Below are 26,215 nucleotides of genomic sequence, written 5' to 3' on the forward strand. Positions count from 1 at the left end.
GCAGCACAAATGGGACTCGAGTTGTCATCCACTCTCGCTGCCTGGCCTGGGCTTTGTGCCTTGGACAGTTGAATAGACTGGCCTCTCTGGGACACCTTATCCCAGCTTGAACCTTGCTACCAGCCTGCAGTGCATTGCAGCCGTCCTTCAGCCTCCCTCCTCCCAGCTTCATCCTTCCTGCCTCCACAGGACCAGGGAGTCAGATCTGTGCTGAAACCCAAGATATTTTGCAGGGCAAGCAAACACGAGAGGAGCTGTGCAAAGGTGGGGGTGGCTCCATTTCAACACCAGCACCTTCTTCTCCCTCCCCTTTTTTACTGGCCTCCTTTCACTTGCTTCCCACACCAACATAAGCCTTTGTGACCTACATAATTAATTTTTTTGGTTGTACTCTACAGAAAACCCATCCACACATTTTACAAATTTCTCAGAAGGTGGCACCTTACTTGTCTTGTAACTGGGGCAGGGGGGACACGAGATTTTTAAGCAGTGCCACTAAGAAAAAAATGTAAAACACAGGAAAACTAAAGTCCCAACCCACACCCACCTGCAGGTGAGGCAGAAGATGGTTTTTATGTGAGGGAGTTTGCCACTCTGAGAGTCTGGGAAATCAGTCAGAAGACAGGCTGGGAGTATAGGGAATGACAAATAGGTGTCTCCTGTCAGACCAGGACACAGAGACAGGTGAAGGGACATTTTCAGCTGTGAAAACTCTTTTTTTCCTTTAATTTATTTTGCCCTACAACATGCAATGACATGCCCTAGGCATTTCCAAAGGCCAAAATACATCCACATTCAGAAGGAATGGATATGGATATGGACAGCAAGAATATCCAGATTCATCAGTATTAATGGCAGTAAAAATGTCAGCAAATATATTAAACTCTCCGCCTCAGGGTGCAGGAAACACTTGAGTCGTTAGATCCAGCTGGAGTAGGGAGGAGGAGGATGGGGAGGCAGCTCCAGCTCCAGTCTCCATCAGAGGTTCCTGCCGCAGAAGTACAATGTGAGGTGGGCAGACAGCTCATCTGTCCCACTTTGGTGTTCCCTGCATTTGAACCTGGGGCCAAGGCAGAGCCCTGCAGCCATGAGGGCTGCAACCTTGGCAGTGCTGGCGGGTGCTTGCCCTTCCAGCACAGCAGGCACCCTCCTGGGTGCAGAGAGCAGCATCCTTCCCTGGAGGGAGATGTCTCTTCCCAAGCAGCATGAGAAGTTGCCCTTGCACAGAGGTCAGAGATGGCATGTCATATTTGTGCCCAAGGTGTCGGTCAGTTTGGGGATGGCTGTGTTGCTAAATGAAAGTCTCTGGCTGGCATCTTGGCGTAGAGATGGGTGGTACTTTCCCATTAGCAACCTGTTCTGTGCAAGCACAGTGGTGCTCACAGTAGGACAGTTTCACTTCAATAGCCCCAGGGCCTCTGTTTTCAGTCTTTCTGTAAGGAACTTTGAAGTCCTAATAAGCCAATCCTGGGAAGTTACTGGGAAAAAAATGATGACAGCTTTCCAAGGTACCAGAGAGGATCTCAATACAAATTCAAGTTCCCAGCTACATTTCTTGTTTGAGCTTAGACAAAGCAGTCAACCTTTTGGCACTCTTCTATTTTATAGATAGGATCACTGACTTCTCCTCCTTCCCATCCCTTTTTCCTCTTGTCTATTCAGGGCAAGTTCTATTTCCTTCTGTAGGTACAAACCTTCTCCAGCTCAAGGCACTGCTGAAATCCAGCTGCTATTGTAAAGATGACATGAGATCAGCAAAGACGAAAACCCATTTCCCTACGAGGAGCAGCAGCAAGGAGTGGGAGAAAGCCAAAAGACTCTTACCTCTGCTCATGTCTTAGGGAGCAAGAATTTCAGGTTCCGGTCATCTTCTTTTAGATATATCCACTGTGGGCACTGCCTTGGTTTGTCTTCATGAAAGAAAACCTGGCCAGATTCACCATGTGGATCTGCTGCAGAAGACCTCCCCTCTAGACGAGCAGAGGATGCCACTTAGCTATGGGCTACTGGATGGATTTTATCATGGGGTGCCAGTGGTCAGCTCCTTCGCTTGCTCTTTTCTTCCCCAGGGTGGCCTGTGCAATGAGATGCCTGGGGTCCAAGTCCACTTCATAAGTGGATACCAGGACTGTGCAGTCCCGTGCTGGAGGCTCAGGCATGTGGAAAAGTCTCATTGAAGATGAAGAGCAGTGCATGGCCTGCACTTCTGGTGCTTTTTTCTGTGGTGTCTGCTGGAAACGTCTATCCTTGCATATACATATGGGATGGGGAAAAGAAAGGAGAAATGGAACATTGAGGTATCTATCTATGTTTCAGAGCTGGGGATTTCAAATATGGACATAATATTGCATAAGGTAGTAATGCTGGTGTTCATTAGATCTGAATATTGCAACTGTTCAGGCTTGATCCAACACTTCTCAAAGCTAGTAACAAACTTGTGCTGGCTTCGGTACTGCTGGCAGTCAGACCACTTGGCCAAGGCAATTGCATCTTGGTAGGTGCATAGCTACTAGGAACTCACCATCTGTTACAGTCTAAGGGTTAACAGCCTGGAAGGGAAGAACAGGTGGTGGCTGTAGGCCTCCTTAGTTTTGGGTTTTTTTTCAGACTGTGGCCTAAAGGGAAGGGAACTATACTGCTCTCTGACCCCTCAGGGTCCTACAGCCACCACCTGAGTCTCCCTTTCAGGCTATTAAGCCTTAAAGCGTAACACTATCCTGTAATAGTAGCACATGATTTAACAAAGACTGCCTCAGCCTAGTCTCTGTAGTTGTGGAAAAAGCTCTGAAGTTAGTAGAAACAAAGCGATGGAGAAAAGAATTTACTCCTGCCAGCCCTGTAAGTGTTTATGCTAAATCCAACACCTGCAGCAAAGCTCAGAAGGAACTAACAGAGAGGAGCCTTTGCAATTACTTTGCTTGTGTTTAATTAGTGGCCACCAGCGTAATGCACAGTGAACTCTTGTCTCTGTGGGTGGAGGAGGGAGAACATGCTGCAACATAAGCTTGGTCATCATTATGCCTTCATCCTTTGCCAGAGATCTCATGTTTAAGATACAGTTTCAAATTGCATCTCTGTAAAGTCCTATCTTCCTGCAGATCCTCCCTGAGAACTGTGCTGGGAGCAGAAGGAACCATGAATATCACACAGCTGGTCCCCAGGGATGTAGGATGGGGATTTTGCATTAATAAAATGAAGGGATGGCTATATTGACATGCAGCTCCCTGGCCACTGTGTGGGCACACACGACAAGGCCATGAGATAGAGTCATCAGCTTTGTAGTCTTCTGCAGTTCTTGACATAAAACCAAGGTTTGGGACGCCTTTAGCTTGCTCAGAGTGACCCCAACTTCCTCCAGTGCAGCATTTCTGGAGTATTTGTCTAACCATTGAACCTGTGGGAGAGAGGAAAAAAAACATGTCCATGTGGATGAGGTGCAGGATGGATCTGTGCCACAAGTGCATCCACATGGACTACAGTTGAACCCCATTCAAGGGGAGCTGCCTGCCTTTAGGGCCTGTATTCATGTGTTTCCATTCTCACCCATGGGCTTTTGGAGGAGTCAGGATTAGCCTGTCATGATAGCAAAGAAGGCCCATGCCAAGAAGTAAAATTCAGGTGTTTTCTTTCAGTGGTATCACCTGAAAAAACTCTTCTGCTATGCTTCCACCTCTGCTAACACACTACTGCTCTTGGACATCTGCCTACTGGAACATTAAGTGGCATTACCTTGCCCTGTCCCCTTTTGCAGACTAGCTTGAACAGGCGAAGTGAAGGCCATGCCCCTTCGATCTTGCTGAGTCCTGCCCTTCTTCCATGCAAGATGTGCTCCCTGTCAGGGCTGGCCAGAAGAGGAGCCAGGTGATGGAAACTCCTTGCATGTCCTCTGCCAGCTGCCCACGTTTGCTTCATGGCAGCTTGGGGCTGTCACTGCACGTGCTCACGCATGGCTTCTGTCCCCTCTTTGTGCCCCCCTCCACAGCTGTTTCTCCAGCAAGTGGCTCTCCAGCACGCCGTCATTTCCCACATCTAGTCTAAGCTCACTGGCTTTGCTGCTTGCTACCACAGGAAATCTTAATGGGGCTTGAAATGAATGTGCAACTGGACACTTGTCAAGGAACATGAGATCCGCACCAGCACATGGGAATCACCATTCAGGTGATTCACCTGCAGGTCATCTGGTCCACTGATGTCTTTTGAAATAGCAATTACTGGGTGTTCCTGGGAGGGGACAAAACCTGCCAGAGACCATTAAAAGATGACATGCCCCTAGGGAAAGCCATCTATCCCTGGTTGGTTTCACCTCTAGCTAACACCTCAAGACCTATGAGTTAGAAACAACTCTTCAGTATTGGTTTGTCTTTATCTTTTTGTTAGTGCAACTCCAGATTTCTGGGTGACCCATTTCCCTCTGTCTCCAGCAGAGCCCTTGGGCACCATGGTATAATGTGACAAGGGGTTCAAAGTACAGAGACTTCAGCTTCATGCCCTTTCTTACTGTTGGCTCCTGGTGTCTGCAGATCATTTGCAGGGAAGAGTTGGTTGGAAAAGGACCTATCTGCTATGAATTTCACCAGTAATGACTTCACTGCTGTCCCCTCAGCTCACATTTCAAATCCATCCCAGTCTAGAGGATGTCTCATAGCTATCTGCTGTCAAGGCATGGTATACATTTAAAATCCCTGGGCATTCACAGGTACATCTGCAGTGTTACATCTGCAGCTAGACTCAAACTAGCTCTAAATGAGGCAATTCCAAAGCAGCCAAGCAAGAGTAACAAAGAGTTAAGGAAAGGAGGCTAACAGAGGCTATGTGTAAGCTGCTTCTGCTCACCATGTTAGCTCCATTAGAGTTAGCTCTGTTCTGCACTGTATGATATCCTCCAGCTCACTCACTGCAGCACTATTTACCTCATAAACAGCAACTGCAGCCTCAGTTGCTATGCTGCTTCCTACTGCAGAACTGAGCATCCAAGCACATTTCCACAGGGAAGGCCTGTGGCAAAGGACAGGAGCACCATGAAACACAATTTTGAGGGAAATCAAATCCTCCCCCTACATCTATCCTGGAAAGCCCTAAAAGAGAATGCCCAAGAAATTACTAGGGCACCCTTTTGAAAGCTAAAGTGTTTTTAGGGGCTCTAGGCTTTCTCACCCTTCTGGCTGCTGCTGATGGTAATTGGCAATCTTGGTCTTACTTGTATTGCCAAAGAGCCAACTTCCCAGCTGACTGTACTCTGAGAGGACCTGGTGACCAACGCCTTCTGTGTTCCTTAGAGGGATAAGAGAGGGAGACACCACCAGAAGGCATTACACATTTCTTCTCCGGTTAAGGCACCCTTCTTTATGTCTACTGAGCTAGCGCTCCATCTCACCTCCAGCTTCATGGTGCTTTTCTCCACCTCGGCATCCTGCATGGAGCACACAGAGTGATCCCCAAAGGCTGGTCTGCTGCAGTTCTTCACTACCTGGCTTTGCCTCTCCTGGACCATGTGCTGGGGCCTGGGAGTGTGGGACAGCACCTGCCTCAGCAGTTGGACACAGATGGTGGACTCGGCACACCCATGGCTAGGCATCCCCCAGGCCTCCGGGCCAGTCAAAGCAGTTCACATTGCCCTCTGCAGTAGCAGAGGGAGAACTTCAGTGTGCCCTGGGAGCCGGACAGGAGCCCTGAACCACTGCGTATGCTGCTGAGGTCCTCAGTCCTGCTGGAGGAGAAGATGAAGCAGGTGCACAGCTTCTCCAGCCCAGTTTGTAACACTGCCACCTAAAGAAAATGAGAACAAAAGAGAGATATGGATCTTTTATAGTGTGGTAGTGTTGACCTTCCCTCCTCTTTCTACAATGGTAGGAAAAGAAGGTGTGTTTAGACCTGGTGCCTTCGCAGTAGAGCCAGGGAACTCCTCAGGGCTTGTGTGGTTCAACCAGCGCCCTTCATGCTCCCATCCCCTGGCACGCTGGCTCTCTGGGAGAGCACAAGCATCTTGTCCTGGTTCAGACTGTGAGGGAGAAAGAGCTGGAAAAAGCCTGGCTACAGTGAGAGCAAGCACACCAAAGCAGCTGCTTTCCTTGCCCCTGGTCATGCAGGACAGGCTGTCTTTCAGCCTTTTTTACCCCTCTTGCCATGCTTTTCTTTCTTGCGTTGCCTCTTCTCTTAATTGGAGAGGAGCAGCTGCAACCCTCTAATAGCCATTTTGTACTTAGCAGCTGCCAGTGGTATTTTGGTGCTGGCTGCTCTCTCCTGCAGCTGAGCCAGCTCTCCCATTGGTGTGGCACTGCACAGCAAGGCTGCGTGCCTGGGCTTCCTTGGTTCACAGTAAGCCCTCACCAGCTGCAGGAAGGTCATCAGGAACTTGAGGAATTCATTTTACTGGAAACCACGTCCAGTAACAGAAGACGCAGGCTGGAAGTGGAAAAGAAACTGGGTGTCTTCAGTTGTGGGGGAGGGAGAGGAGATGGAAAAGGTTTGTAATTGCTTCTTTTTCAGTAAAAATCTAAGAGACAGATAAAGCAAGTAGAAGTCAAACTTCTGATCAAGTGAGAGAAGAGTTTTTTCAAGTTGCCTCAGGAATTGCCCCGCCAGTATTTTCACTTCCCTCAGCAACAGACTCCGTTAGCCCTTTAACTCTCCTTGATGCACCTGGAAACAGGAGAAAAGGTCCCTGTCGCACACTGTGACACCTATCTGCTACAGTAAATAGCCTATAGGTTTTGCTTGTGGCTTGAAGCACTGAAGCATCCCAGCAGCCCTATTTATGAGAGGTCAAAATCTGAATCTGACATCCAGGATACTGCTAGCACTCTCCAGGAGGCTGAGGGGCAACGGAGGATGGGAATTGAGGGCAAAGGTGCTGCAGGTGGGCTGCAATACCTGTAAAATCCCAGCAGTGGGGCTGGCTGCTGACTTGATGCATCGGTGCTTTGCTCTCCTCCTCCCTTTGGTGTGCTTCTGTTGACTGTCTTGTCCTGCCAGAGGAAGAGAGATGAGTGGATATGTGGCTCTGTTACCACATGTGGAAGAGCATTATTCTATTTTATATAGATGTTATGCTATGCTATGCTATGCTATGCTATGCTACTCTACTCTACTTTGCTTCTCTCTCCATTCCTTCCAGCTGGAGGGTCTCTCTCTCTTTGTATGTTTTCTTGCCACAGGTTTTTGGGTCTTGTTTTCTGCCAGACTGTCAGACAGACCATTGTTTGACCCTGTGACATTTCTGAAAATGAGTATGGCTCTTGACTTTGCCCTAGCGTCAGGGTACTTTCTTTGGTACCTGCATTGCTCTGCTTAGCAGTGTCATGCAGAAGAGGTGGTGTTTTCATGTGCCAAATGCCATTCTCCGCCTTTGTCCTAATCCAGCCTTCACTGTGGCATCTCTTCACCATGGGAATAAAGAAAAGCTGAGTAAGTATCATCTCGCGTGGAGACGATGGCATTTGGAGATGATGATGAGAGTCCCAGAGTGGGATTTTTTTTTTTGGGAGTCTGCGAAAACCGTCAGAGAGCCCAGGGTTTAAAAAACATTAGGATACTGTCTCTGGGAAGCAGAATGTTTAGATAGGTTATCCCAAAAATTAGTGCAGTGGATGAAGTATAACATTGCTTTATTATCATTGTTCCTATTCTTGTTACAATTAATTGACTTTATTATTTAAGTTTGGGACGGTTTAATTATTAAGTAGTCTTTATTTCAACTGACAAGTTCTTTACTTCTAATCTCTCAATTCTCTCCCCCATCCCACCATGGAGGAGGGGAGGGTGAGTGAACTGCGTGGGTCTTAGCTGCTTGTCGTGACACCAGAGCAATTCAGCAGCTTGTGGTCTTCCCAGACTAAAGGCTAGAAATGTGATGCTTCTGTGATTTTCCTGCAATCTCTTTTTTGTCTTGCTTCCTTGCCTTCCTATCACTGCTTCACAACCGCTGACTACCTCCTGGTTACTTGCCCTTCTGCTTATTGCCTTCTGACAATGCTTGCCAGCAGATGCCTGGGGACAGTAAAACACCACAGGAAGCACCCAATGATACTTTTCCCCAAAACTTTCCTCCAGCCTTCTGCAATATGCAGCTAAGGGCCTGGCTTGCTTCTGGTAAACCTCAGGGGATATGTTATTTCCATTTATTCATCCAATTGCCTTTTTAAGCTGTGTCAGATCCTAGCTGCCACAGTATGCTCTACCAAGAAGTTCTCCCACACACCACAAGAGCTATTTCTAGTTAGCTGACTTCTCACATGATGGTTTAATTCGTTGTTGCCTAGGTCCTGACCTGGCAGGAGAACAGCAGAGAGTCAGTCTCTGTTCACTCTCTCCAGGCACTCCTGATGTCAGAACTCTCTCCTGTCCGTCAGCCACCCTTTCCCAGGCTGGGTAGTCTTAGCTCAGCCATTCATTCCACCTGCGAGCTGCTGCAGATCTCGTCTCAACTTTGTTCCCTTTCCATGAGCCTTACTCTGCTCTTCCCTTCTGGTTCACTGGATCTGGCTTGTTGGGCTTGATCCAACAAAAGCCCTTTGCATGGTTACAGGATCATACCCAACTGGCTGAGTTGTTGTGATGACATTGGTGTCTGGGAGATCACTGGCTTGACTTGCTTACTGTGCTGACCAGTACTCATGAAATTGTTGGCTTAGCAGGCAGCTTCATCAGATATAGAGATTTTTATGCCTTCCTTTCAGCTGTGCCTGCAGCAAATAGCCACTCATATGCAGACCTTTTCAGGCAGCAAGACACTTGGGCAGCTGTAGTTTGTAGAGCAACTCTGGAAGGTCTAAGGCAGGCAAACGAGACACTGGGAAAAGGAGGGGAGACAGGGAGAAGCAGGACTGGAGTGCCCACTTGTTGATCTGTTGGGCAGGTGTGACAGGCTGATGGGTCTCTGTAACAGGAAACAAGGGAAGGTATCTGGAAATTTGGAGAAAGGAATCAGGAAAGTTTGTCATCTGCCCCTGGAGGGACACTGACAGTCCTAGGAAAGTAGCTGCAGCTTAGTTTGGGCTTCTGTCTGCGTCGCATTGCTCCAAGATGAGCAGTGTTCTGTTGGACTATGGCTTAGCATAGCCTTTCATCCTTGCTTAGCCTGAGTAATACAAAGGAGGACTGGAGGAAGGGATTTACCCAGTGCCCACCCTCAGGATAAATATCCCTTCAGAGCTTTATTACCCATTTCAGGAGAGGACTGAATCCAACTGGAAAGGAGAAGCAATGGGGAGCTTGTGTGTGAGCAACCCTTCCCACCCATGACTTTGTACCCGTTCACAATAAAGCTCTGGTAGGGGCACTTGCTGTCTTTGTTTTTTGATTGCTTAAAGTGAGATTAAAACACTGATCTTGCCAGTGGACCAAACGTTTTACCCACATCTAGCAAACAAGAGCAGCCAAAGGTTTTAAACAAGGTTTAAAGCAGAAATCAGTTTAGTCAAACTTCATGCCCAGAAGTTCCGAATATTCATTATTTCTTCACCTCAGAACAAGTTGAGTTTCATACCAGGTATTTCCTTCTATGATTTCTCATCACTGACTGTTTGCTGTTTGGTGCAGAACCCCATGGAATTGCTGGGGCACTGCAAAACATACCACCAGCAATCACTGCTGGAGATGAAGCAACAGCAAACAACAGGAGGTGACTGGCAGAAATATCCTTCTGTGGGTGAGACCTAAGTCTTAGTCTAAATAAATACTTTCCAATAATTTGGTTCCTGAAAAAAATGGGACTAAGAGGAGCCTTTAAAACTGCCCAAGAAATTTAACTCACCACCTACCTGCTAGTCTTTAGACTAGCAAAGCTTCTTCCTAGGAGCCTTACCACACCTCCTCCTCCTGCTGTGCTGACCTGTCCTTAGAGTTGTGCTTATGAATATGGGCCTTCTTCCACTAGCAGGCTTAGCAGACCCCCAAAGCCTCCAGGCAAAGAACATAGCCAGCTTTTGCGCACAAATACAAGTACCCGTAATGGCTCTGTGCTCACCCAGCAAATACAAAGCTGCAAGCACAGATGGCTGCCCAAAGCCTCACACACCTGTGATCCTTGGGCATGCCCTCAGCTCATGCAACAGCAGGGAGGTTGAACCTACATCTGACTTACATAGCAGATATTTAAATAAGAGCAGACAGTGCAGCTGAATGCCTCTGTAACCATCACACCTAGCTCAGCACTCACAGATCTTGGTTATTGCCCTTGCAATAGGTCTGGTATAAGGACAGCTGCTGCCCCAGGGACTCAGACCACACTAATGTGAGCAACTTTTCTGCTGTCACACAGCAGGGGCAGGACAGGCTTGACACTGCATGTGTATTGCTCTGTCCTCACCATCACCTAAACTGGGCTGTCACTCATTCCACATCCTGTAAACGACAGCCTACAGCAGACCAGGTGTTTCTGCATACATACTTTTGCAACTCTGCAAGAAACAGAGAACATCTTTCCCTTCTCCTCTTTTCCCAAGCACCCTCCAAAAGCACTACAGCCCTATGAGCTGCAACCCCAGAAGGAGCTTGGCTACCCTACTAGAGCACCAACAGCCCTGCCAGGGTCCTGCAGGCTGGGGACATCATTGTATTTCCCTGCAAAACCAAGAGGATCCCCTTCCCACTTCCTCCCAGGTGCATAACTCAACACTGGGCAACTTAAACAAAAATCATACCTTCAGCAATAGTGTCAAAAGCAGGTCCTTGGGAGTCCTCTGAGAGCATATGCATGCCATGCCACCACCAGCATGGAAGGAGATTGGTCTGCTGTGCTAGAAAATCAAGTTACCAACCTTCTCAGCAAGACAGGAGCCAATTTTTGGCAAAGCCGGCTCAGAACAGGGCATATCTGGGGAACAATGTGCTGCTTAATTAACTCCAGCAAAACTGTGGAGGGCTGGTGTTTTGGGTGCCCACCTGGAAAATCTGGCCACCAAGGTCACAGTGAGAGCTGCTCCACACCAAGCTCCCTTGTAGCCCCAAGGCAGGCCAAGAAGGCATGGAGCATGACATGAAGACAAGACTGAGCTTCTTGATGCTTGTAAGAGAGCGTTTATAACCCTTTGCTACTTCAGATGAAACCAATCCATATTTCTATGTGAAGTCTGCCCAGCTCTGCAAGCTTATAAGCAGCACAAGATAAATGCATGGGCTAAGAGTACATGCTTTTCATCTGCTTTTGCTATGCAGTTGTTTCAACCTGTCTCAACTAGCTAAGCTACACCTAGAAGTTATGGAAGGCAGGCAACTTTTCCTACTCAGTTACAATGTGGCCTGGGGAGTGGTTCTGTATCCAGAAGCAGAGGTGCTTTAATCATCTGCAAATCATAATTAGGAGCTGAACTAAGCATCTAAGTGAAGTGTGAAACAAGGCAAGCACAATACCCACAGTGTAAAGAAGTAAGTTCGGGTGTGAAGTGCTGGTTTTGCAGGATACTTTCGGTCAGTACACTGTCCTGACGACACATTGTGGTTCTTGGGATATGATAATTACCAGCAGGGTAGGAAACAGTGAGCAGCACCAGACTATTTGCATGAGTTGCTTGTAGGGTGCATGTGCAAACAACAGTCATGCTGGTGCTTTATTTCCCTGTGTGAAGATTATGGGCTGCTGTGTGCCAGTCAGATGGCAGGGCAGCCCTTCTTAAGACTTTTTCTGCTCTGGAACATCCTCAAGGGCTTCAGGAATTGCCAACAATTCACCTCTCCCACTGCATACCAGCTTTTAGTTGCAAACGAGACAGGCTGTGAGACAATATCAGCTGGTTAAAGTTTTCATCCCTCCAGCTACATGGTCCTGAATCCCATGTGCCACCGATTTGCCTTCTAGCTTGGAAAGGCCTATTGTCCATGCAGGCATCTGACCCAGCACACTTCTTCCTCCCTAGGTGGATGCAGCTGGCTTTAGCTGAGAGAGGCAAGGCTAACTTCACATATTCATAAATCTGCCAGTTCATAAGCCCTCGCCAACCTGGGAATGCATTTGACTGGCTAGTAGTTACGGTGTGGGTGCCAGATGAGTGGGAGATGCGAGGAAGGAGGGGGATGTGATGCCGTGCTCCAGCAGGAGAAATGCAAGATGTCTGTGGTTCATTTGCAGCTGTGAGCAAGGGAATGGGTAAAGAAGGTCAAAAGTCTTCTTGCCTTATGGGGAGAGGGACTTCCCCCCTTAGTTTTTTGATTTTTTTTTGTCAGTGTGTTTTCATCATTGGTAAAAGTGATGAAATGATAAAGGAGGTGCTGGGGACGAAAGGATGACTGAGGAATTAAGCACACAGAAGGGAAGAGGTATGTTGGAAATTGTAGTGAAAAATCATAATTTTCTGTGCAAAAAGGGAATTCTGGCAAGAAGTAACTCCCTTTCAGACTATTTTAGTAGAGGATTGGGAGTGACTTAGATGGCAAACACTGTTTTCAAAGGAAGGGAGGTGCTGTGGTTAACTCTTCAAACACAGCTGGCTTAATTCCCCTGTTCAGATTCAACTGGAGCACTGAAATTGCTATTAGCATCTGTATTATTTGGAGCTGGTGCCTGGGGCCTTGCTGTGCTGGAGCTTCTTCCTGAAAAGCCCAAGCAGCAAGTAAGCAGTCAGGGATGCCAGGGCCATGACAGCTATCAGCCATGACAGGATGCTCTTCCAAAGTAAGTAGAAGGTTTGGTTGGGGTATAACGTGTTTGCAAGGCCAGTAATGTTTGCTTAACTACTTCTGGCAACATTAACTGGAACACTGTGACCTCTCTGCACAAGATCATATGCTGTGATGAATGAAAAATTAAGTTTATTGCAGAATCCTAAACTACTAGCAGAAACCTGATGTTTTTAACACATGCTAAACCACTGTTGGTTACTGAGATCTAAAATACAACCTGCTCTCTCTGGATTTAAGTTCTTTGCTATTTCATCTCAAGGGTCATGTTTTTTAAGCTTCTAGTATTTGCTTAAAACTGAAAGTCATACCTGGATTCCTTAGCCTTCTACTTTGGCTGCATAATTTTGTCTTTAAGCTTCATTATACTAATGAAACTCAGCCCTTGCTAGTGGAACATCAGTGTTTCCAAACCACTGGTACAGTGGGTCCAACCATTTGCCCTGATTGAGAACCAGAATGTGACTGCAACATTCCAGGAGCTGCTGAGTGCTCCAGCTGTGAACCTGGTATGAGCAAGGCCTTGATTGCCAGCCTAACACCTAGTCCACATGAAAGGTTTGGGACTCAATTACTGCCAACTGCTTTTAGCTTAAAATGGTGAAGACCCACACATCTAATACGCAGGAGCAATATTCTCTGCCTTTCAACTCTCCCAGGTTCACAGTTGTGACAAGGCTTGTCAGGGAAGTGAGTAAAAAACAGATGAGATTTTAGGAATATAAATCCTTGCTTGAAGCTTGTTTAAGAGCACAATTGTCTTTTGCTAGAGCGGCTTGCTCCTGGATCACAGGATTTACATCTGTTTTTTAGAGCCAAACACAAGTCTTCACGTTGTCCTAAAGCACAACACATGGTCAGTATGCAGGTTCCTCCCAATCCTGGGTGGACTTCCAGAGCTCTGCCAGGCTGGCCTGGCCCGAGATGCTCCAAACTCATTGAGATGGCAAAATATGGCTCCTGTGTCTTCTCTTGCTGAAGCTGGTAATAGGACACGCATGTTCTGCAGAGACCTTTCCAAACCACGCTGCAAAACCACTGTGGGAACCATGGCAGGCATGGGGCTTATCCCCAGGTAGGAGCACGCCGCCAGAGGCCGAATGCCTGCAGTGGGGCCAAGGTGACAGCCCCATCTCGGTGCTCTAAGGAAGCAGCATTTCCCAGGCGCCGCAGTGGTAGAGGCCAGCAGTAGCCATGTCCTGCACTGCCGTGTGAGGGGAAGAGTGCCACCCCCTGGGTAGTCAGCACGGGAGCTGCTGTGGGGAACGTGTCTTGCCGCTGCACAGGTGCCAGCTGCGGGCTAGTTTGGCCCAGGTTTGACTTTGGTTGACACAATCCTTGGCCCATTCTGCCGGCTAGACGCAGCCAAGGGAGGATTTGCCTGTTAACTGTCCCACCTTCAAGCCACCTGTTTGTGACCTGCTTTGGGAACAGCCCAGAGGCACTTCCTCTTCCCTCTCAGACATCCTCTTCTATCCACACCAGGTACTCCCTGAAATCCACTTCTAAAATTTATTAATTTTTTCAGAGAGTTGTCTTTACACCCAGCCAGATCCCTGATTTTTGTGGCTCCCCCTACATGTGCTCTTTCCCCTGTTCAGCCCTATTTCCTCCCACAGCTTGAAAGAAGCCCATGCGTGCCAAGTCCAGGACAGACCATGAACATGAAAAGCCTATTTAAGAGCCCCTCAGGATGGGCAGCTTTCTAAACACAAGAACTGCTTCTGCCCTCAACGAAGAAATCCAAATAGCTCTTGAAGCAAAAAGGAACAGGTTTTTTAGCATTTTGGGCAGCCTCAAGACAAATCCTATCCTTCACACCTACCTGAAGACACAAGTAAGCTACTTGTGGGCACCATTTGATTTGTGGGCACTGTAGAAACTATGCTTAGGTCAAAGCTTTCCTTAAGTCAAAGAAAAGCCGGAGGCTCCATGGGATGAACTTGTGACCATCTCAAGCCAAAGCCTGAAATACACCATTTAACATGATTTGCAAGTGAACAAAACCACCAAATGACTGGTCTAAGAAGAGAGATGTTGGGGAACGATATTTTTTTTGGCATTCCTCCTGCAAGGCCATTGCAGCGCAACGCTAGCTTTAAAAATGTAGAATACAAACCTACATTCGTTATTTTGCATTTCCGTTGTGCAACAGCTGCATTTTCCCTTGTAACACCATCTATTAAAACTCTGACTGGGCAAGAAAACGTAGTCAGCGTCCCCCGAATCCAGAGGAATGTCTTCTAGACTTGTTGTCCACCTAAGGCCTTGATTAAGATCTTCTGCTGATGTGCTTCAGCTGGGAACTTACTTTGTAAGTAAACATGCAAAATAAGACATTAGTCATATTGCAGTTCAGAAGTGATGAATTGGTCTTTAAAGGAAAAATATACAGATATATCTTATTTTTCTTTTTGTAAGTAGACAAATGAAGCATTTAATTATTTGTACAAAGACTTTCGCCAGAGTAAACATATCAAACCATTCAATCGTTTCCCATACTAGCAGAACTGCATAAAGCATCTTCTGTTTGTAGGAAAACCACTTTTCAACGGACACCAATTCTGAAGTTACACAGTTGAACAGCTGCTCATTTCTTTTTTCTCTAGTGCCTTGGTCACCATTGCTTTCTAGGGAAAGGCAGGGGAGAGCTCCATCTTAGACTGAAAAACATCTGCCTTCCCCAGAGACCTGGCAAAAGCACAACCCAGTAATAATACAGTAGGCAGTTCTCCTCCTGCCTTTGGAAAAGAGTCCTCCTTAAAGCCTGACTAATGCGTTAGAAAGGATTATAGGATTAAAGAGCTCCTAAAGGGTAGAGACTCACTTTTAGAAGTTGCCCAGTAATTGTTTATTTCAAAGGATAGTAATGCTGCAGTGAAAATGTTCAACTCTTTCATAAGCCTCAGAGTTAGTACATCCAGAGATCCACAGAAGGTTGATCAGCACACTGGACACCCGCTCAGGGAATCCACAAACATTTTTGGTACAAGCAAATTCCCTATTAAGTTAATTAGCTTTATGTATTAAAAAGTTCAGATTAACAAGAGGACATTGCTTTGACGTTGCTCTGCTGGCAGTGACCGCTCATGAAATTATCTTTAATTCAGGCCTGGACTCTTCCAGGGCTCTCAGCTCATCGTCCACCTCAGAACTCCAGAAAATGTCGTACAAACTACATTCAAACAAAAAGGCAAGATGGTTTAGTGAGCACCCCCCCATTAGGGCAAGAAAAAGGCACACAAGTCACCAGTATGGGAATATCATATAACAGCAAGGGCCCCATCTAGGTTGGAGATTCTGGCCTAACAGCCAGAAACGTGCCTTACAACATAGGACACTATTACTCCCTCCCCAACACCACCTTCTCCTTGTTCTTGGGCCTTATGGACCAAAGCAGATGAAGACACTGTGGTCATGTCACTTGGGAGGGACAAGGAGTGTCCTGCAACATGCGGATGGCATTTGACTCCCCACTCACCCCATGCGACTAGTTGCCCTCAAGTGCAATTCCCAGAGAGCTGGTGCTTGCAGTCCCTTCCCCACAGCCCAAAACACCCCCCTCTCCCCAACTCACTGGGGCTCACCACCTGCCAGGGCAATGCAAGCAGGATCACAAACATCACTCACATTAACTGCTGCATGTTGCAGCTGGGATTCCTCAAGGCTTCACAGATCTTCCTGATGCCTTCATCTTCCAAGGAGTTATAGCTCAGGTCCAGCTCGGTAAGGCACTGATTGGTGACCATGGTGGTGGCAAGGGTTGCACAGCAGGCTGCTGTGAGATCGCAGTTACCCAGCCTGCAGGGAGAGGATGGAGAGGAGGGAGAGGCCCACCAGCCCACACTCAGGCAGCAGGCACAGACATTCCCAGCACAGACCAGAGAACCTGGTTAGGTTGGCATCTAAAGACATCAGCAGGGGTTGGTCCATGGTCTTCCCACAGAAGCAGTCATCCTTGTGGCGACTGCTGAACACCGGAAAGCCCTCCCTAAAGCTTAATGGGGTGTGGCCCCAGCGCAGACCAGAGAACCTGGTTAGGTTGGCATCTCCAAGACATCAGCAGGGGCTGGTCCATGGTCTTCCCACAGAAACAGTCATCCTTGTGGCGACTGCTGAACACCAGAAAGCCCTCCCTAAAGCTTAATGGGGTGTGGCTACAGGGGGAAAAGGAACCCTAAAGAAGATATTCCCAACTTAAAAATCACATATAACCTTCTCTTTGGTTTAAACTGATCATAAATAACTTCTAAAGTTAGAGACTTGCTACCATCTATCCAAAAAAGGCAAATGAGGCCTCCCAGCTGAGAACCAAGTAGCTTTAACTGGTCAGCAATTATATCTTTCTGGGCAGAGGCTTCAAGTCTTATTTACGTCTCCCACAACTCATCTGCTCAACTCAGCCAAGTAGCTTTAACTGGTCAGCAATTTTATCTTTCTGGGCAGAGGCTTCAAGTCTTACTTACGTCTCCCACAACTCATCTGCTCAACTCACTCACTGTCGGTCTCAAGCACTGGAGCACAGCTCCAGCTTCTGTCAAATGGCCCAGAGGAGTCAAACACAGTGTCCCAAGTATCATGCAGGCCACAGCCACACCAGCCCAGAGCTTAGTCCCAGCCTGTGAAGAAAACAGGCACATGGGGAAGTCGTGTCCTACCACAGGGCTGGAGGTGATGCTCCAGCTGGCCTCCTAATCCTACTGGTGAGGCTGAACCAGTGAGGCTGGACCCACGGAGACTATAGAAAACAGGAGACAACTGGTGAATTCAGGTAGGCTTTGCACTGTGACTGGCATGCACGGGAATTAATGTTCCAAACTTGGACCAGCAGTTTCTTCATCTCAGTGTCCCACCTGAGAGAGGCCTTGTGGGCAAGGTCAGAGAAGGGCACGGGAAGCTTTACAGGGAGCTGCTTGCAGAAAAAAGCAAGATCCCTCCAGCCTCCCCACACTGCTTTAGATCCTGAAGGTACACTGCACCGTGAACTTTACTTCTGCACCTGGGAGAGCACCTGTGGATGGCTACGAATGCACCATTGCATGGGTGACAGCCTGTATTTGCAAGAGACCATGAGTGACAGGATACACGAAGGCACTAATGGCTTCCATTTACTTGCTAGTGGACTAGTTAAACATCAGTTTGTGGTGTGAATTGTTTCATGTGAGCAAAAAAATACCATGTTACCATCTACTGCTGTCTTCCTTGCTCTGCACACCATTCTTGGAAGGGTAATACAGCAATAGAGAATAAAACTTCTGACAGTGCACCTTACCATAGGGACTGGATGTTGCAGGTGGGGTGCAGCAGCCCTTCACAGATGAGTTCAACACCTGCATCTCCCAACTTGTTCTCACCCATGTGCAGTACTTTCAAGTGCTTGTTCACGCTGAGAGCAGAGCTGACGGCCTTGCAGCAAGCAGTCGTGAGCCCACACTCCCTAATCCTGCAAGGCAAAGTGACATGAGATCTAGATGGGGAATCTGGAGAGTATCCAGCACCGTTCACTTCTTCCCATTTGTTTCACAGTAGCCTGGATAGCAGGAACAGGAACCAAAGCCTTCCCACAATCCCTGTACTCCTGTCAACCTCCCATCTGCTCCATCCTTTCTAAGCAGAAGCTCTCTGACTCTCTGTATTTGGGATGTCCATGAAGCACAGGAATGATCAGAAACAAAGCGTGCTGCTCTCACAGTCACTTTCAGGGCCATCGTGCACTCCTGAGGCACTCATCAACTCCCAGGCCACCGCAGCAGGGGAAGAACCCAGCTGGGGGGCAGGAGCTGAACTTCCTGTGCAAGAAAGTTCAAGTGCTGCTTGTTCAAGTTCTATGTGAAAGAAAGATTTTCCTTTCCCAGCTTATGATACCAGACCATCCCAACCTAAAAGCTAACTCTGTCAGCAGAGAGGATGGTGAGAACAGTTCATGTCATTAGAGATGTCTTTTGGCTCATCAATGAGAGAGCTTGGAGCCAGTGGAGAATCTGAGATATCTGATCACTGCACTCATTTTGCTACTACATGAGGCCTTTCAAACTTCAAAAGTATCTTAGCTGCCATTTGTTGCATGATAAAATATATTATATAGAAGCTGTGCAAGTGATGCTTGGTCTCCTATTGCTTATAACACAATGACTATGGGGCAGATCTTCGAAGTGTCTGTGAGCTCAGGAATACAAACTCCTTTAGCTTTGCAAGCCTGAATCCTTTAGGTAACAATCAGCGTGAGTTGTTAATGGAATCATCACAACTGAGGATCTATCTGGTGGGCATTACTTCCCCTACATCTTCCTTCAGTGATGTCTCCAAAGAAGGCAGTGGCTATGTGAAATTTGACAGCAGCTCACCAAAGCTCCTGGAGTTTACATTTGGGATCCTTGAGTGCCTGACACAGCATTTCCATTCCCGAGTCTCTCAGGTTATTGTCTATCAGACTGATCTCTGTGAGGGTCTCTTTTGTACTGATGAATCTGGAGAGATCTCTACAGCTAGCACTTGTGAGGTCACAGTCCCATAACCTGCAGGGAAGAACAAAGTATTATTTTACCCCAAGAATGACTTAAGATTAAAAAAGTCATATTTTAGTATTCTGAATTTCTTGTTGCATCATCTCATTCTCTTCTATCCTTGACAACACCCATGCATACATCGTAACTCACAGCTTTCTCACTTTCCATCCGTTGCACCAAAAGCTCTCTGTAACAACAACAACAAAATAGGAACATGCAATTCTAGTAGACAGATGACTCTACAGGAAGCCCAGACACCACCATCACAAATTTCCATTCACCCACTCCCCAGAATTTGAACTAAGTGGCTTCAGTGCGGTCATGCTCATTCATGGTGTCCTCCATCCAGTTTTGGTAAGTAACTAATTTGCAGTAGAGACATTCTCGTTTCACTAGAGGGTGTAACTGAGAAACTTTTCACTTCAGAGCAAACCAGCAGCACAAAGTAGATCGCTCAGAGGCCGCAAAAGGGATTTAAAGAACCTCTGCCCACCCTTACCATAGCTTCTGAATTTTGCAGTTGGGATGCATCAGTCCTTGGCACAGCACAGCTAGACCAGAGTCCCCAATCTTGTTATCCCCCACGGAGAGATCCATCAGCGATGACTTGTTACTGAGAACAGCACTGATCTCCCGACAGCTATCGCTGGTTATGCCACAGTTCTCCAGGCTGCAGAAAAAAGTGTACTTGGAGTTGTTGCTCCACACCTCCTGTGTTAGACACACACCAATACCCCCAGTTCAGACTGAGAAGGGGCCACAGGCTGGTTCCTTGCTGCAAACCAGGGCAGCTCAGCTGGGCATTGCAAGACCCTGCAAGGCTCAGAGACGCTACAGGGATCCTAGATGGGCTCTGAGTGAGGCAACACACTGCTCCTGCACTCCACAAGGCTGCAGGGCACTTTTACCCTGACTGACCCATTCTCATCCATTAATGCAAGGATCATTTTTGCCAAACTTCTCTGTTATATCAGCTGTCCTCTCTGAGGAACTTCTAGCTGTATCACACAGTGAGTCTCTGGCTGAAGCACAGAGACAAGATAAAAATGAATCATGCTTCTCTCCTAAACCCCTTCAGGGGCTTTACCCCAGATACGAGACAAAATCCAGCATGTCTGTTTTGAAGGGAAAAAAAAGGATTTGAATAAATATACTCAGCTGGCTGGTAAGTCAGGGGTAAGAACTGGAGCCACTGAGGGCAACTGTTCCTCTGCTCTCAGACACTGGTGAGCAGTCACCGCTTGCAATTGCAGGTTTAACCTGGGGTACATGCTCACACTGTACCAACAGGCATGAGTCAGCTCAGAATCACATGCTAAAAAAAGTGGGAAAAACCCCAAACCCGAATGGCCCAGACATCAGCTTGCTGTGTCCAGTTACAGAAATCTGAACCAGCAAAAAATCTGGTCTACATTTCAAGCATTCCTGACATTATTTTTTCCTGTCTTATAGATGTTATGACTAGCAGCAAGACTAGTTGCAGGCAGAGATGACCAGCTCTTCCTTACTGTAGTAACTCTAGGTTGCAGCTTGCTTCCACCAGTCCCCGGCATAGCTGTTTGACAGCTGTATCTCCCAGCGTGTTGTTACTCAGGCTGAGCTCCTTCAGGGTGGGCTTGCTTTGCAGAGCAGCATTGAGAGCTTCCACAATATCAGCTGTGAGTTCGCAGTACTCCAGTCTGAAAGAAGGAAAGAAGTCCAGAGGAAGAACAACTGTCTTCACTGTGCCCCACTACCTGCAAGACACCAGCTGGGCAAAGTGTATGTAAGCCAGGGCAGAAAACATGCCAACATGAGTTGAGACCAGGCAAGGCATGAAAATAGAGATAACTGTAAGACTTTTTAACACCATCTCCCTGCTCATTTCGGGAGGCATTAATTCTTAAACTAGACCCCAGGGGACCCTAGAAGACTAATTACCTACCCTGTTCTTCCACTAGTCCTCCGTTAAACCTATGTACAGGCCTTGGAACGCATGATTGAGTTTTGTGTTACAACAGATCATGCAGCCTCACCACCGAGCCTTCCTGGGAAGAGCTGGGGGCTACGAATAGACCCAGGTTCCTTGCTGCAAACCAGGGCAGCTCAGCTGGGCATTGCAAGACCCTGCAAGGCTCAGAGACACTACAGGGATCCTAGATGGGCTCTGAGTGAGGCAACACACTGCTCCTGCACTCCACAAGGCTGCAGGGCACTTTTACCCTGACTGACCCATTCTCATCCGTTAATGCAAGGATCGTTTTTGCCAAACTTCTCTGTTATCTCAGCTGTCCTGTCTAAGAGGAACTTCTAGCTGTATCACACAGTGAGTCTCTGGCAGTCAAACCCTGCTGAAGCACAGAGACAAGATAAAAATGAATCATGCTTCTCTCCTAAACCCCTTCAGGGGCTTTACCCCAGATATGAGGCAAAATCCAGCATGTTTGTTTTGAAGGGAAAAAAGGGATCTGAATAAATATACTCAGCTGGTTGGTAAGTTAACAGCTTGTAAAACAAGGACCAAGTGCAGCAGAATCAGCCTTTCCCTGGGCATCTAAGAAGTCCTACATTAATAGTCACCACTGCCAGGAGGGCTAAACAAAGCTTATGGGAACACACACCCAGCTCTTAGAAACCCACAAGACGTACCAACATGAATAAGCATGACACAGTTTCAAACAAAAGAGGAGGAAATCCACATCTGGCAAAAAAAAACAACTCCTGCTTGTCTCAAAGGAAAGACAAGCATGACCTGTCTGATGATCAAAAAAGCCCAGTGACTACTTACTGCAGCTTCTGCAGCTTACAGTTGGGGTTCATCATCCCTTGACACAGCACCTTCACTCCAGCAGTTCCCAGTTTGTTATCACCTATGTGCAGCTCTGTCAGGGACGGCTGTGCACTGAGTATGGAGTGGAGAGTCTCACAGCTGGCGCTTGTCAGATTGCAGTTTTGCAGCCTGAAGGAGAGAGGCAAGTGGGGTGAGGGAAATGCACGCTCAGAATTATGAAGGCTTTTCTCAAGAGAGGTGTATCTACTGAGTTTTGAGCTTGGAAAGGACACTGTGGCACTGACACCGCATAACCCTCTAGAAAGCGGTATGTCCAGGTTAGTACTGCTATTTTACAGGTGTGCCAAAATATTTCATTAGCTACTATTATACCAGTAGCACGAACAACAGCTCCCATGCTTCCTTCAATGTAATTGCTCATATAGCACCTCCAGCAGATGAAGGATCCACCCTACCTTAAGTAGCAGAGCAGCTGCTTTATTAAAGTGCTCTAATCCCTATGAGGCTTATCCCAGAGATAAAGCAATGCCATCTTATCATTTCCTGACCCCTCAGGAAATGTGATGCAGAGTAGGTAAAAGTAAAAATCTCATTCAACTTGACTTAAATCCCTGGATATTATTTAGAAGTTTAATAGTATACTACAAGAAGAATCTATGAAGCTGATCCTTCAGCACTGAGGCTGGGAGAAGTAGCATAGGAATCATGCTGCTATTGCTGTGGGGTGTTTAGAGTTATTGGACAAGATTCTCTGGCGACAGAGAGGTGTTGTACATAGTGGCACTAAGTTTGGCTTGGGTTTAGTTGCTCTTTTATTTCCTAAGGCGCCTTACTAGAATTCCCAGAATGGACAATTATGTTTCTACAAAACTCGAACAGCCTAATCCAGGCTGTTACTTGAGCATCTAGAGAAGTTTGAAGCTTAGAACAAACTCTGAAAAATGACTTGTGTTAGTCTTCTAGTAAAGTATCACAGTTATTTCTTGAAGGCCCATTGGAGAGTTGCAGTTTGATTAGCTTCACAGTCAATTTTCCCCTTCACAGTCAGCGAGTTCTCATTACAGGGGGCACAGGACTTTGAAGAAGGCATATCTGATCTAAAAGGCAAATGATTTTCACAAGATAGTGTCATGAAGAATCTAGACCCACCTCAGGAGCTGGAAGACTCCAGTACCCTGCAGAAGAGATGCAAGACAGAGAAGGCAGCATCTCTTTGAGGGTCACTGAGAAGCAGTGGCAGCAGCCACTGGCTTTGACTAAAGATCCTGCCCCATTGTTGCTGAGGGAAGCCCAGTAATACTATAATGTGGTGCTGGTGCCTCTGCAAAACACGCTGAACCAAGCTGGCCCTGCCCAACTGAGACAACAAGGTGTGAGGCAGAGTCAGTCTGGTAGAGTGCAGAAAGACTGACAGCTCCTGAAACGCCCAGGCTCACAAGAACACACTTTTGCTTGGCTCCTAGAGAAAGGAATGAACAAACTGGACCAGATGCTTGCTGTGCTTAAAGCTAGTAGAAGAACCCTCTGAAAAATGCACTTGTGAAAATGTCAGGTATCCTAATTGCAGAGTGGGGCCTTCTGTGGTCATCCTTTAGTTCAAACTGGCTCAGTTAACCCAGCTGCCTAGGCTGGGGGAAAGTCTGCTACCTCTTCTAAAGAAAGTCTCCAGAAAGCATTCACTTGGCTGGGAAAACCCTACTTGTCCTTCCCTCAGTGCTGGGAGACAAAGGCAAAAAGACTGATGATCCAGAGTGTTCCAATAAACATACCATTTAGGTAATGGTATTAAGACTAGGTAAGACAAAGACAAAAAGACTGATGATCCAGAGTGTTCCGATAAATATACCATTTAGGTAATGGTATTAAGACTAGGTCCTGTGTGACCTAGTCTAGGTGATCCTGCTCCGACAGGGGGCTTGCACTGGATGACCTTTTGAGGTCCCTTCCAACTCCTAATGTTCTGTGTGTGATTCTGTAAAAGTTTCTGGGGTTTTGCAACCATCTGACCTAGATAACTGCTAGGTATGGCTCTTACTACCATCACATACTAGTTCTCCTCATGACTTCAGCTGCAGCAGACCGCAATCATATTAAAGCAAGACAATCAACAGGACTTTACCATAACTTCTGTAGGCTGCAGCTTGGCATCAGCAACCCTTTACAGAGGTATTCAATGCCTGCATCTCCTAGTTCATTGTTGTTCAGCTTTAGCTCTGTGAGGGATGGATTTGTATTGATGATGGAGGAGAGATCCTCACAGTTACTGCTGGAAAGATTGCAGTCATCCAGTCTGAAAGAGAAGGAAAAGCACTTTAGTCCTCAGAGTTCTCTGTTCTCCCTGGCGTTTTCCATAAAAGCAAAAGGGGTGATTTACTCCTCTGCAGACCCTGGGACACCTCTGTAAGTATGTGCATGGCCTGTTGGGTGATGCATGCCCCAAACCGAGATGTGCTCTCTCTGCAGGGTGGCAGTACAGGACAGGCTGGACGGCAGTTCCCCAAGCCATGGGCCTCCTCTGTGCTGCGCTGAAGAAGGCACGTGACTCAAGCCACGTCCCCTTGGCACTGCTTCAGCTGGAGGATGCAACTTCATTTAAACATTGATAGAGACAAAGTACCTGGTGCCTGAAGCCACGTCTAACCAGAGGCCAGCTTACAGGCTGACAGACTGGTTCTGCACTGAGACCAGCCAAGTCAGCCGCAGACCAGCTTCAGCCAGCCCCAGAGACACCCCTCAGCAGTTTGACTTCCTGTAGGTAAGTCACACTGGTCTGTACCATCTCTCTCTGTCATGATTTTCTGTATACGAATTACAAGTTTGCAGTGTTGCAGTGGCTTCTCCCACTGGACATCAGTGTTTCTTCTAGTTGTTGCTAAATTGATGAGGGTAGAATTGAATTGAAAGGAGACCCAACAAAAGGATCAGGACCTCAGGACAGCCTCAGACACAGCTGCAGCTGTGTCTGTCAAAAAGTTGCCTGGTCATTTCTCCTTAGACAACACTATGAAAACTGAGGTTCTAGCAGGCTTTTCCTTCCCTCCCTCTGGCAAGAAGACTTGGCTCCTAATGGGATCATGTTCAGTGTCGATTAAGAATCCCTGCTGCATCCACTCTCATACACTATGATGAGATGGCTGCTATGTCTTCAGTAGCCCAGCCTCTGCCCAGGAGACAACCATCCCCCTGTCTTCTGCCACTCAAGACAAACCTTGGGAAGTCAAGATTAGATCCATGGAGCTTGCCTGCAAAAAGCTCCTTTGCAAAACAAAAGCAAGTCACCTTCAACCTGCCATCACTGGCTTGATGTGGCCCATCCTCTCCAGCCCAAGCAGGACAACGCCAGTCCATGGGGTGTGAATTCCCAACCAGAAGAGGGGGAAGAGTGCAGAAGCAGCTCTTCTGAACTCTGTTCTACAGCTTACACTCCTGGAGATGGCTCCCTCCTACTGGTTTGCTTGACACACAAGGCAGATATATTTGAAGGTCAAGTGAAGAAGAATTAAAAGCTGTTGGCATGTGGCTTGTACACAGTAACAGTTACTTCTCAGCATCTGACCTGCAGTCCAGAGAACATGCAACCTAATGAGTGCAGAGAGATGTCTTCCCTCTCTTGAAGGAGAAAGACGGAATTACCAAAATGGTGATCAGATGTTTAGATAACCACATTACCTAGCTGAGTTCTATGGCATGCCATAGAACAAAGGCAGCATTACTTCACACCAGAGGATGCTTATATGTAGTTGAAAAAGCTCTGCAAGAGTGTTGGGTTTTTTCCCCTCCTCTTTAAATTAACTTTCTGGATAAAAATAGGTAGAACAATTCCTTTTACTGTGCAATTTCTAAGTCACAGGTCAACAGTTCTGCAGCTGGAAAACATAGGAGATAAATGCAACAGAGATGATACACAACTAGTTACTACCTGATGGTTTTGCAGGATTTCATGATGGACAGAAGTTCAGCCCATCTAGATGGGCTCATCTCCTCACACTGAATGTCAAGCTCCATTTTGACAGCTGAGATAAGATCTAAAGAAAAAAAAAATCAAACTGTTATTTTTTTCACTGGCCTAGAAGCAACAATCCTCTTCAATCACCCCAGCTCTCAGCCACGAGTTACACTGTGCAAAGAGGACAGATCATGTCTATCCAACAGCAGCCTGCAGCAAGCAGCAGTACAAACTAGCAGCATTGGAGTGGGTTTGTCTGGGACCTGGCAAGACTGTCCCCTGAGAGGCAAAAAGCACATGGATTCTGAAGAGAGATGGCAACAGACTGTTATCTGAAGGCTGCTTGTGTGAGAGTACGATGCTCCCCTCCCCGCCAAGGGA

At 47.1% G+C, this 26,215-nt stretch overlaps 1 protein-coding gene and 1 pseudogene across 1 annotated transcript; both read right to left on the reverse strand.

The window, feature by feature from the left end:
• Nucleotides 1–1,970: 1,970 nt before the first annotated feature.
• LOC104540317 lies at nt 1,971–7,415 on the reverse strand (annotated as a pseudogene).
• Nucleotides 7,416–15,390: 7,975 nt separating this feature from the next.
• RNH1 (ribonuclease/angiogenin inhibitor 1) lies at nt 15,391–25,909 on the reverse strand. The gene is made up of 9 exons (XM_010184093.1): nt 25,808–25,909; nt 24,008–24,178; nt 21,886–22,056; nt 20,627–20,797; nt 19,618–19,788; nt 18,957–19,127; nt 17,885–18,055; nt 16,243–16,413; nt 15,391–15,787 (listed from the first exon to the last, which is right to left on the reverse strand). Exons 1-9 carry the CDS (start codon nt 25,891–25,893, stop codon nt 15,700–15,702), a joined length of 1,371 nt encoding a protein of 456 aa, XP_010182395.1. The 5' UTR covers nt 25,894–25,909; the 3' UTR covers nt 15,391–15,699.
• Between the last annotated feature and the right edge of the window lie 306 nt (nt 25,910–26,215).

Source organism: Mesitornis unicolor, unplaced genomic scaffold (genome assembly GCF_000695765.1).
Source record: "Mesitornis unicolor isolate BGI_N332 unplaced genomic scaffold, ASM69576v1 scaffold5895, whole genome shotgun sequence".
NCBI lineage: Eukaryota > Metazoa > Chordata > Aves > Mesitornithiformes > Mesitornithidae > Mesitornis > Mesitornis unicolor.

Coding starts and splice junctions, on each gene's coding strand:
- RNH1 (XM_010184093.1), bottom strand. CDS start 25,893: ATGGAGCTTGACATTCAGTGTGAGGAGATGAGCCCATCTAGATGGGCT. Junction 24,179..25,807: donor AAATCCTGCAAAACCATCAG/GTAGTAACTAGT, acceptor CTTCTCTTTCAG/ACTGGATGACTGCAATCTTT. Junction 16,414..17,884: donor TGCAACATCCAGTCCCTATG/GTAAGGTGCACT, acceptor CTCTCCCTGCAG/GCTGGGTAACTGCGATCTCA.